Consider the following 11,677-nt stretch of genomic DNA (forward strand, 5'->3'; position numbering starts at 1 on the left):
GAGGGGCTTATCTTTTGAAGATTAAAAGTTAGTACGAATTAGGGGTTATTTAGGGAGATAAAAAAGTGAAATTAGATTATTCTATTCATTGTGAACCAAACATTGAGGGTAGGGTTTTGGGAGAAAAAAAGAACAACTTTGTGAGAGATTGATGTTCTTAGCTTCCTCTCCATCTCTTTTGCTGTCAACCATGGTGATGAGTAGCTAAATCCCACTTTGGCAAGATTGGAGGTAGTAGCTATTCTTGTTAACTATGTTTTTCCTCTAACACTTTTGTATGAACTTCATTAGTATTGAAATGGATGAATGTTGTTGTTTTATATTTCATATTTAGATTTGATTTATGATTGAGAAATATATTTCAAGTCTTGTTCTACAACATTTTATCAAGTAGTGGATAAATGCTAGAGATAGATTTATTTGCCACTTTTCTATTTGTATCAATCAATCAAGCTTAATATATTGATAGTTAGAGTGAGAGATCATCTAAAGATTAATATATTAACTTTCACAACCTTGTTTAGACATAAACATTGTTGAGAGGATACTAGAACATTGCATTGCTATTGAAGTATACTTTAGTTGTTAAAGTCACATAGGAGATAGGGATAGTGAAACCAAAACCAATCTTGTCAATCTTTTATCTTTGAACAAATCTTATTTTATTACTTGTTTTACCTTTTGAATAGAAAAATAGAAACTCACTCAAACCAACTTTGTTACAACTTAAACTTAAAGCGATAGTAACTATAGAACGGCGGTAATATCACCCAATCTCTGTGGATACGATTTAAAAATATTTGCCTTGAATATACTATTCAACAAATTGGCGCCGTTGCCGGGGATTGGCGTTTGATATTGCAAGCATTGCAATAGTTCATTGTTTTAAGTTTGTTACTTTATTCATAATTCTTTTGCGTTTCACTTGGTTTGCTAGTTTTGTAGATTCTTGTGTATGCGGGAAAAAGCTACCGAAGAGCAATTTCATTTCGATCCCGAAATTGAAAGATCACTCCGAAAGCTCAATAGCAAGACACGAAGAAGAAGGAAGTTAGCCCAAGAGAAGCGACAAAGAGAAGAGGCGTCTACTTCTTCTAACAATCAAATTGAAGAAGTAGTTGTAAAGACTTTTGAAGGAGACATGGCGGGTGTTGTTCCAACCGAAATGTCCGCCAATAGTCCAAGACGCACCGCCCAATTTGCACGCAATGCTCAAGGTGGAGCAAATACGGAGATGAAGACCGGAATCCTCCAACTTGTTTATGCAAATCCATTCACCGGAATGGATCATGAGGATCCTTTCGCACATCTCACCAAATTTTATGAGATTGCGGGTTCAACGGGAGTCGATGCGGCGAATGAAGAATCATTGTTCAAGAGACTATTTCCACACTCATTACTTGGGAAAGCCAAAGAATGGTATCTTGATCAATTACCAAATGTGATGACAGATTGGAATCTATTGGAAGAAAAGTTTTTAGAACGATATTTTCCTCAATCCCGATTCATGGAGGCCAAAACGGCAATCGCGGTTTTCAACCAAGGAAGCAACGAATCACTTAATGAGGCTTGGGAAAGATACAAGTCATTGTTGAGAAAGTGCAAGGGGCATGGTTTTGATGAGCTCACACAAATTCATCTATTCCGAAATGGACTTCAACCGGTTCACAAAACGCTTTTGGATGCTACCGCGGGTGGTTCTCTTATGTCCAAAAGTGTGGAGGAAGCAATCACTATCATCGATCAAATGGCACTCAATGATCGACAAAGTCAACATGATCGAAGTCCTTCCCAAAGGAAACCGGGAGTTCTTGAATTGAACACCAATGATGCCATCCTTGCTCAAAACAAGCTTCTATCACAGCAAGTGGAGTTACTCACACAACAAATGATGAAACTCCCACAACAAATGAAAGAGTTTCAAGGATCTCAAACTAGGCACCATGTGGCAGCTTGTGAACTTTGTAATGGAGATCATCAGACTGGTTTTTGTCCTCCCCCCGAAGGTGAAGAAGTGAATTATGTGAATAATGCAAACCAAGGCTATCAAAGTACACCTCCACCTCACAACAACCATTATCAAAGACACAATCAAGGGTATCAACCATCAAGATTCAAAAATTACAATTACCCTCAACAAAGTCCTTATCAAAGTCCAAATCCACAACATCAACAATCTCAAGGTGGAAGCTCAAACTTGGAAGACACTCTCACACAATTTATGCAAGCATCCATGGCTAATCAAAAAAGCAATGAAGCTGCCATCAAGAATTTGGAGAACCAAGTGGGCCAACTTGCAAAGCAATTGTCCGAACAACAACCGGGATCTTCTTTTTCCGCCAACACTCAAACAAATCCAAGGGAGCATTGCAAAGCCATTGTGACAAGAAGTGGTAAAGAGATAAATGGTGGAATAGATGGAGGTGTTATAGTGGAAGATGATGAGGAAATAATAGTTGAAAACCAAGAGGGTGAGGTGGTAGTTGAAGATGAGGGAGAAAAGAGTGAGGAGAAAGTGGAGGAAGAATTAGTTGAAAAAGAGCGGAAAGAAAAAGAAGGAAGAGAGAAAAATGACAAAAAAGTGAAGAGGAATAAAAAGAGAAATGAGAATGTGAGCACAATTCCTCTCCAACATCTACCTTACCCGCATGTGCAATCAAGGAAGGAAGACGCAAGGCGCTACGCTCGATTTATGGATATATTTAAACAACTTCACATAAATATTCCATTTTCCGAAGCATTGGAGAAAATGCCCAAGTATGCAAAATTCATGAAGCAAATGCTCACAAAGAAAAAGAAGTACACGGATGAAGAGACAGTTGTGCTTGATGCTCATTGTAGTGCAATTATTCCAAAAACTCCCCCAAGAAAGGAAGCCGATCCGGGACGAGTCATTTTACCGATCACCATTGGAGGTAACTACATTAGTAATGGTTTGGTTGATTTGGGGTCTAGCATCAATTTAATACCTTTATCCGTTGTCAAGAGATTGGGGAACATCGAAATGAAACACACCAGGATAACTTTGCAACTAGCCGATAAGTCTATCATTTCACCATATGGAGTTGTACAAGACATGCTGGTAAAAGTGGACAAATTTTTGTTCCCGGTTGATTTTGTGGTAGTCGACATGGAGGAGGATCGTGATGTGCCATTAATACTTGGAAGACCATTCATGAAGACCACCCGAATGATGATTGATATCGATGATGGGATTATGAAAGTGAGGGTGCAAGATAAAGAGGTAATTTTTAGTCTTTTTGAGTCTATGAAGCCTCCTAAGGATGAACATGACAACTTCCGAATCGATGATGAAAAAGGAGAAATCATTGAGGTGGAGAATCAATTTCACAAGGACAAGGACAAGGCAAATCATGAGGGAAAGACTCATCACAAAAACTTTAAAGTTGGACAAATGGTGCTTGTGTGCAATTCAAGACTCAAGGTGTTTCCTAGCAAGTTAAAGTCAAAGTGGTCGGGGCCATTTGTTGTGAAAGAGGTGCGAAATTATGGATCCATTATGGTGGAGGACCCTAAAACACAAGAAAGCTGGACTGTAAAGGAACGAAGACTCAAAGTCTACCACGATGGATAAGCAAGCCGCAATGGTGTGTCATTTCTCTCGTCGAACCTTGATGCATCATCAAACCGTCGAGCTCGAACGACGTTAAACAAAGCGCTTGTTGGGAGGCAACCCAACGTCGTAAGTAAATTCTATTATGCTTTTTGAGTTTTGTTTTCAAAGTTATTTAGTAACTGTTTTTGAAAGGAAGTGAAGGTTCAGTGTAAAATTTGGCAATTTTTAAAAATTTAAGTCTGTTTGCGCCGCAAACATTGTTTGCCCCGCAAACAGAGCACAAACAGAGAACAAGCCAATTTTGCAAAGAAAATTTCTCCTGTTTGCCCCGCGAACAGGTGTTTGCCCCGCAAACACTTCAATACAAAAAAATTCCACTTTCAAAAAAAAAAATTAGCTTTTAATTTAACCTAGTTTTTTATTTTTATCTTTTATTTTTACCTCTCTCCTCTTACTCTACCGCTCTCGTCCTCACTAAACTCATCTCCCATTCTAATACCCTATCTTCACCCACATTCCTTGGAAGCGGAGTATGATGCATACGCAAATTGGCCTGTGGGCAGGCCACTTTTCATGGGGGGGTGCAAGAGGCAGCGGTACCGGAAATGAGGATGACGCAATAAAAGATGTGATCGGGACAGTTGGTGGCGGTGATGATGAAGAAGATTGAAGTGGTGTTGTAGCAATTTTTTTGTATTTTTTTTAGTTTATTTTTACTTTATTTTAGTCTTAATTCTGTTTTGCTTTATTTATGGTTTCACTTTTTGGTTTTTAATTGTGTACTTTATGGTGGCTCTCGTTTCACCATTTGAACATCTTTAAAAATTGCATTTTTATTATTGTAGTTTAATTGTGTGTTTTGGTGGAAAGTGATTAACCCAACTTTTCAAAGTGTTTTTGTTTAATTGTTCTTATTCAAAGGGAGCTTGAGGAATCAATGGGCACAGACAAGAGATGATGTTGTGAACACTTCGAGTGGCAATGATGAGAATCGGTATCATGGAAGATTAAGGTACACTTTATCGCTCTCTAGACTTAACATGGTTAGTTGATGGTGTGTGCAAATTGCTTAGCATAAATTCCTTGAGTCACATGTCATTTTTGAATCAAAATTTAGAACTTAACCAATTGTAAGGAAACTTTCCATTGTACACTAAATGCGGGATACCGGAATTTATTTCCACTCATTTTTATCATGCTAAACCATGCATTATTCTTGTTTGTGAAAAGTGTGAAAGTGATAGAGGCATTGTTTGAATTTGAGAAAAACCACTTGTCCAAAAAGTTAAATCAATTAACCTTGTGAGGAGTGATTCTTAGTTAACCCCATTGAACTTATATTAGGATTCATATGATTATTGAATATGTTTTATATGTGAATCCTAATCTTTTTTGTTCATTGAAACCTTCAACCACTATGGTTGCAATTTTGCCTTGTGCCTATGTCTATGTAGGGAGCATTGTTGTATCTAATATGGTTTGAATCCTAAAGTTGGGGAGAGTTGATTGAAAAACAAATGAAAAAGTGGTACTTATGAGTTTTGTGGTAGTAAGAAAAGAACAACACATTTTGAAAGTATGGGGCAAGAAAAAGAAATAAAATTGTTCCCGTTATGTGTTGTTGAAAAATAATGAAAAAAGAAAAAGAAAAAGAAAAAAAAGGGATTCAAACAAGTGTTGTTGTTAAGTGAATTGATAGGAATGCTCCCTTAGGATAGGCGTTTTTGTTAATTTCCCTTTAATAAAACCCTTTCTTTGTAACCCAAGCCACATTACAACCTATGAAAGCCCTCTTGATTCTCACTTTGCACATAATTTTGAACTTGTTGTGGTGAAAGCATGATTTGAGTTGTTGTTGATTTAAATGCCCGGATGAGTGAAAGTAAACCCTCTTGTATTCATCATTACTATGATGTGTGTGTAGGTTTGATTCAATTTTGACATGTCTTGTTGGAATTTCTTGATACCACTTTGCACTCTACCATCATTCTTTCTCATGCTTTGTTTTAGCATTGTGGTGGGTGTACTTTGAAAGGACTTATACTTTTGAGCCATTTGAGTGTCCGGTTACCTTGTCATCATTCTCTTGTTGTGTTGCTCTTGCTACTCTTGTGAATTTTTGTTTAGGGACAAACAAAATGGTAAGTTGGGGAGAGTTGTTAGGGACCAAATAGTACTAATTTTCATATAATGTTCTTGGTCCTTTTAACCACTTTTTACTCAATAATCACACTTTTATTCATACAATTTAATAATTTTGCAATTTTGTTAGTTTTAGTTCATTTGAATTGTTATTTTACATGTTTGTTAGTTTTGTAGTGTTTTGATTAGGTTTGAAGATCATGGAAAGGAAGATGAATTACATGAAGACTTGGAATAGCAAAAGAAGTGCTGATGAAGCCTGTTTGCCCCGCAAACATTGTTTGCCCCGCAAACACTGCGCTGCAGAATCTGTTGTTTTATTTGGTTGCCACTTGTCATGAGAGAGGGGCTTATCTTTTGAAGATTAAAAGTTAGTACGAATTAGGGGTTATTTAGGGAGATAAAAAAGTGAAATTAGATTATTCTATTCATTGTGAACCAAACATTGAGGCTAGGGTTTTGGGAGAAAAAAAGAACAACTTTGTGAGAGATTGATGTTCTTAGCTTCCTCTCCATCTCTTTTGCTGTCAACCATGGTGATGAGTAGCTAAATCCCACTTTGGCAAGATTGGAGGTAGTAGCTATTCTTGTTAACTATGTTTTTCCTCTAACACTTTTGTATGAACTTCATTAGTATTGAAATGGACGAATGTTGTTGTTTTATATTTCATATTTAGATTTGATTTATGATTGAGAAATATATTTCAAGTCTTGTTCTACAACATTTTATCAAGTAGTGGATAAATGCTAGAGATAGATTTATTTGCCACTTTTCTATTTGTATCAATCAATCAAGCTTAATATATTGATAGTTAGAGTGAGAGATCATCTAAAGATTAATATATTAACTTTCACAACCTTGTTTAGACATAAACATTGTTGAGAGGATACTAGAACATTGCATTGCTATTGAAGTATACTTTAGTTGTTAAAGTCACATAGGAGATAGGGATAGTGAAACCAAAACCAATCTTGTCAATCTTTTATCTTTGAACAAATCTTATTTTATTACTTGTTTTACCTTTTGAATAGAAAAATAGAAACTCACTCAAACCAACTTTGTTACAACTTAAACTTAAAGCGATAGTAACTATAGAACGGCGGTAATATCACCCAATCTCTGTGGATACGATTTAAAAATATTTGCCTTGAATATACTATTCAACAGTCGCGTGAATTATGGCGTCGATTGTCTCCTTTGACAGATAAGTCATTTTACATTCTTTGTTGATTGATCATAATAGACTATTGTTTATTTGAAAATGCTTTATACTATAAATGCTTCATACTCTCAATTGGGTTGCTGCTTTGTGCGTAAAGCAGGATTTTGAACACGGACACCAAGTCAGAATGTTTGTTGCAGTCACTGTGTATTATGTTTATGCCATCAGTTTGCAACCAGCTACAACAACGACTCCACAAGATATGATGAGTAGTCGAGGCTGCAGTAAAACAGACTTCGGAGGGATGCTGTTGTCAACTTGGTTTTTACAAAATTGCATGGATCTCATTAAAGTTCATTGAAGAGTCACATTTTCAACGACGGTTCTGAAGCTTCATGGAGTCCTTCTCTTTGTTTTGGGGTGTTGTTGCTTCCGTTGGTTCTCGCAATACGGTTGTGGTGTCTGCTCTAGAAACATCGAGGTTTGTGCGTAGTGGCTGATTCCAGGGAATTTGGAGAGGTGATCTGACTTCTAGCATCGGATTCGCAGTGTCATATCGATATGTCAATGTATTTGTCGTGTTTCCGTTATATGTGTTTCATAGGTTACAACAAATGCCCAAATTTCTCCCAACTCTTCGTTCTTTCTCTTTTACTCATGTTTGTTCATTTTTGTTGTTGAGTTTCGAACTACTTAGATTTTGTTTTTGATTTAAGATTTGTTGTTTTAGGTGTGGTGATGTTGGCTCACGCGGAAGGGGGAAGATTCGTCGGCGGTGGTGAGATTTATTGGTTTGGTTGGCATCAGTGTTTATCTTCTTCGTTATTATTAATCACACTTTGCGGTCTTTTTCTTTCTCGCAAACTTAATGTAGCATTATGTTGAATTTTCTGGTAGTTGAAATTTGGGTTGAATTGTTGAATTTCCTGCTACCTAGCTCATGAAATGATGCAAGCTTGGCTTAGACTTCTTCTCTGCTGTTTTGATGCTGCAGGTTTTGATGCAAGCTTGGCAAAGGTTGTTGATTTCGGTCTTTCGAGGTCAGGGCTATGTACTACTCTTTCAAACATTGTTTCTACTATAGCGATTATTTAAATTCTATTTTATTTATGGATTACTACTATGAATCCAGCATATGCAACTCAGTTTCTTTGAATTAAGTTTCCTTTGTTTCAGATTTGTATTCACAGCTTTTGATTCTTGATCACAAGCTGCTGTTGGACGATCATGACTCGTGGGGGTTAGATGTTTATGGTGAATCAATGTATGATTAATGGTTTGTGATTATGTTATACTTAAACTTTCTTCATTGAAATAGTAATACTTTATTTAACCATCGCTGTCTGATGTCCGATAATGTTCAATCCCCAAACTTGACAGATGATGTTGCATGACACACTGTCCTCGCATTACGGTAAATAATATTTGAAAGATTTCTATATTGAAGGAAGCATGGATTTCTAATGCTTAAGTTTCCAATTAGATATGAAGGTGACAAGGGGCTTATGATAGATCAAGAGGAAACAAAATGAATTGGTAATGATATTTTTTATATTGTTGTAATCATGTGGCAGGAATGAAGAGTTTTTTATTCCTGACTGTCATGTTAATCCATTTCTGATTGTGAAAGCAGTTTATTTTATGATCCCTTTGCCAATAAAATTTATGATTATGCCAATGGAATTGCTGCTTTGAGGTCCTTAAAGGTAATTTCTTTTTTTATTTGTCAAAGAATTTTTTGCCTTCACTATTGAAAGTATGTTGATATATGTGTTATGCTTGGTCATATGTATTCATCTAGAAACCATGATCCTAACTCAGCTGTCATTTAAAGATTATCCTGGTAGGTAGGATCATACTTTAATCAGCATTTTAAAATTAGGAGCTCTGAACATATTGATAAACATCCACTATGAAAATGAAGTTGCTTTTGAAATCTCCCTACAGGGAGCATTTTGCATGGATTCAGAATTGCCGGTCATCTAGGTTTATCATTATCTAGGGTTTAGGGTTTTTATTCCACTTATGATTCTATATACTAACAGTATTGAGATTTATATACTACTATAAATCTTCCAGAGCTACAAAGGATTTCTCGTTGTGCTGTCAGAAATCTGCTAAATAATATTTAGTTACAAATTAGCTCCAAATTAGCTATAAATTAGCCATGTGAATTATTACAAATCTAACTGATGCTAACCCAATACTTGAATTGCATTGCTCTGATTGAAATGTTTATACAAGTTGTCAAGTTGTTGCCACTATCATATTTGTAAAGGGAGTTGGAGGAATTCTATTCGTGTCTAGCAGCACATTTGCATCCTTTCTTTTGGTAAAGCTATTTTTCTAATAGAGTTTTCAAGTTTTGAATCTTTTTATATTCTTTTGGTCCTAAAATATATTACAAATTAAGTTTTTCCTCTTTACTTTTGTAGCTTTCGCACCTGGCGCTTACTACTCCAGTTCTCTAGGATTTCTACAACTATAAACCTACTAAGCCCGAATACAATTTACTTCTTAATGAGTTCACTCGGGTAGATGCAAACTCTTGATATTCCCTGTGTGGATGCTGAATTTATCTTTACAACAATCTGATATATGTTTTCTCTTTTGTTTTAGAACGCAACTCTTTTTGGTGCATTGCTATTTTTCATAGGGATGAAGAACTAAATTCCTAGGAAACAGTTCAGGAAGAAGACGACCCCAAAAAGAAAACCAAAAACAAAAGCAGTCTAGAAATTAGAGAGATATGTATCTGTTTACTATGAACAGGCTATTGAATCGCTGTGTTGCCGTGTTTTGGAATAGTTAGTTAAACTTTTTTACATTGTGTTTTTTTGTTACTTGGCACATAACTTGGTTATGGATGAGCTTGAGGTTTGTTCACAGTTCTGTTGTACTTGCGGCTAAGAATAGCTATTAGAAAAAAGATTTGGTTGCTAATCTCATGGTTGTTTTATCAGTTCAGTTTGTTATATTTTATCAATTCAATTTGTTTTTTTTAAGTCTAGATGGGCAATATCAGTTAGTTTCAAAAAAACAAAAGGTTTAACTCATTTCAACTCACTGACATTTAAATTATTGTAATGGGTTGTATCCTTTTAACAATGATTTGACTTATTCAGGCTCATGTGCTTGCAGCAGAAAACAAAAAACTTCAATACCGTATAGTTCATCTTCTGCGATCACTTAAGAATGCTGATATGAAATTAGAGCAAGTTAGTATTGCCGGTTTTTTGTTCAATTCATCAAATATATATTGATTAATTTGTAAACGCTTAGATTGTAACTATGCACAATTGGAATAAGTGTGTCTTGAAGGCGGTTTAGTGATGAAAAAATCAAATAATTGGAAACTATGTTTGAGATTGAGACAAGACCTGAACCAAGGAAGAAGCTACAGTTGGCTAGAGAGATTGGGTTGCAACCAAGACAAGTGGCTATATGGTTTCAAAATAAAAGAGCTACATGGAAATCAAAGCAACTTGAAAGAGAGTACAATAAAGTTCAAAATTTTTACAATAGTTTGGCTTCAAGATTTAAATCAATGAAGAAGGAAAAACAAACATTACTTATACAGGTAAGAGCTTTACATCTGATATTTATCTGATACATATCAGATCAAAAAAATGGAGGAACAATCAAATGTGAGGCTGAGGTGAAACCAAGAACTTCAATGGAAATATCAGAACATGTTCTTGATGTTGTATCAGATGATGACACAAGCATAAAAGTTGAGTATTTTGTTTTCTTTACAACATAGTCATTAGTTTGTAGGAAATGAGTTTCATCTATGGAATTAGGCCATGTTTGGATAAATAACTTAATCAAATGCCTATGCCTACAGTATAAGTGCTTATACATGTGCTATTTCATATCTAATTAAGTTAAAATAATTATGGCGTGGAGACACAGACTATGAAATAAATAATTGATTGAATGAGAAGCAACTATTAAAAACAGAGTTTGGTTTTACACTGTCTCTATTTCTTTTGGGTTTTGGTGTCTTGAATTTCTAAAATGATTGAAATAGATATGGTTGTGAAACTTGGTTCTTTTGTTTTCTGATGTAACTACTATAATGCAATAAAATGTAAGCTTTTTTTGGAATTTTGGATAATACATGTATCATGGGATATTGGTGATTTGAATTGGATATGGATTATTCGAATGAAACAACCACTTTCTGGCCCTTTAACTAATCTTAGATCTATGACTCTAAGCAATCTTGCTGCCATCCCTCTAAGTTTATATATGTTGCCTATTATTTTGGAAGTATTCAATTTATTAATTTTGATTTATGTCACTTTCTACTTAATTTAAAAGTGTGCCTAATTATTTCTTTCTTGCCAATAAATTAAAAAATATATTATTATTAATTCTGTAATTCATGCCTTCGAACATTTCTTGATTTCAATACGTATTTCTTAACATTTTTTTACACATTTTATTTTATAGAATTTATCAATTGTATTAAATTGTAGATATATTTTAAATAATGTATGAATTCATATATGGACACTGTTTCAGGATGCAGATTCGTATGTAGTTTATCATCACACCTATGCAACAAATGCAACAAATACAAAGTAACAATATTATACATTATTCATTCAATTTTTATATATATATTTAAAGAAATATAGACACGGATGTATTATATCTTTTAAAAAAATCTCATTTTATTTTTATTATATTTTTGGAACAACTGAACGTATTAATTTTCCTTCATATCTTCATATTTCTTTTTTTATATAATTTTTATTTAACTATCCTATTTAATTTTCTATGTAAA

At 34.8% G+C, this 11,677-nt stretch overlaps 1 protein-coding gene and 2 long non-coding RNA genes across 3 annotated transcripts; all 3 read left to right on the forward strand.

Moving 5' to 3' along the window:
* Window positions 1–955: 955 nt before the first annotated feature.
* On the forward strand, window positions 956–3,595 carry LOC131643015 (uncharacterized). The gene is made up of 3 exons (XM_058913166.1): window positions 956–1,750; window positions 1,865–2,611; window positions 2,792–3,595. Exons 1-3 carry the CDS (start codon window positions 956–958, stop codon window positions 3,593–3,595), a joined length of 2,346 nt encoding a protein of 781 aa, XP_058769149.1.
* Window positions 3,596–7,884: 4,289 nt separating this feature from the next.
* Window positions 7,885–8,886, forward strand: LOC131643016 (uncharacterized). The gene is made up of 3 exons (XR_009296113.1): window positions 7,885–7,922; window positions 8,059–8,146; window positions 8,263–8,886. It is a non-coding gene; the product is annotated as an uncharacterized LOC131643016 (long non-coding RNA).
* Window positions 8,887–9,059: 173 nt separating this feature from the next.
* Window positions 9,060–9,799, forward strand: LOC131643014 (uncharacterized). Its single transcript, XR_009296112.1, has 3 exons — window positions 9,060–9,214; window positions 9,318–9,416; window positions 9,502–9,799. It is a non-coding gene; the product is annotated as an uncharacterized LOC131643014 (long non-coding RNA).
* Window positions 9,800–11,677: the final 1,878 nt, after the last annotated feature.

The sequence above is a fragment of the Vicia villosa genome, unplaced genomic scaffold (genome assembly GCF_029867415.1).
Source record: "Vicia villosa cultivar HV-30 ecotype Madison, WI unplaced genomic scaffold, Vvil1.0 ctg.006575F_1_1, whole genome shotgun sequence".
Classification (NCBI taxonomy): Eukaryota; Viridiplantae; Streptophyta; class Magnoliopsida; order Fabales; family Fabaceae; genus Vicia; species Vicia villosa.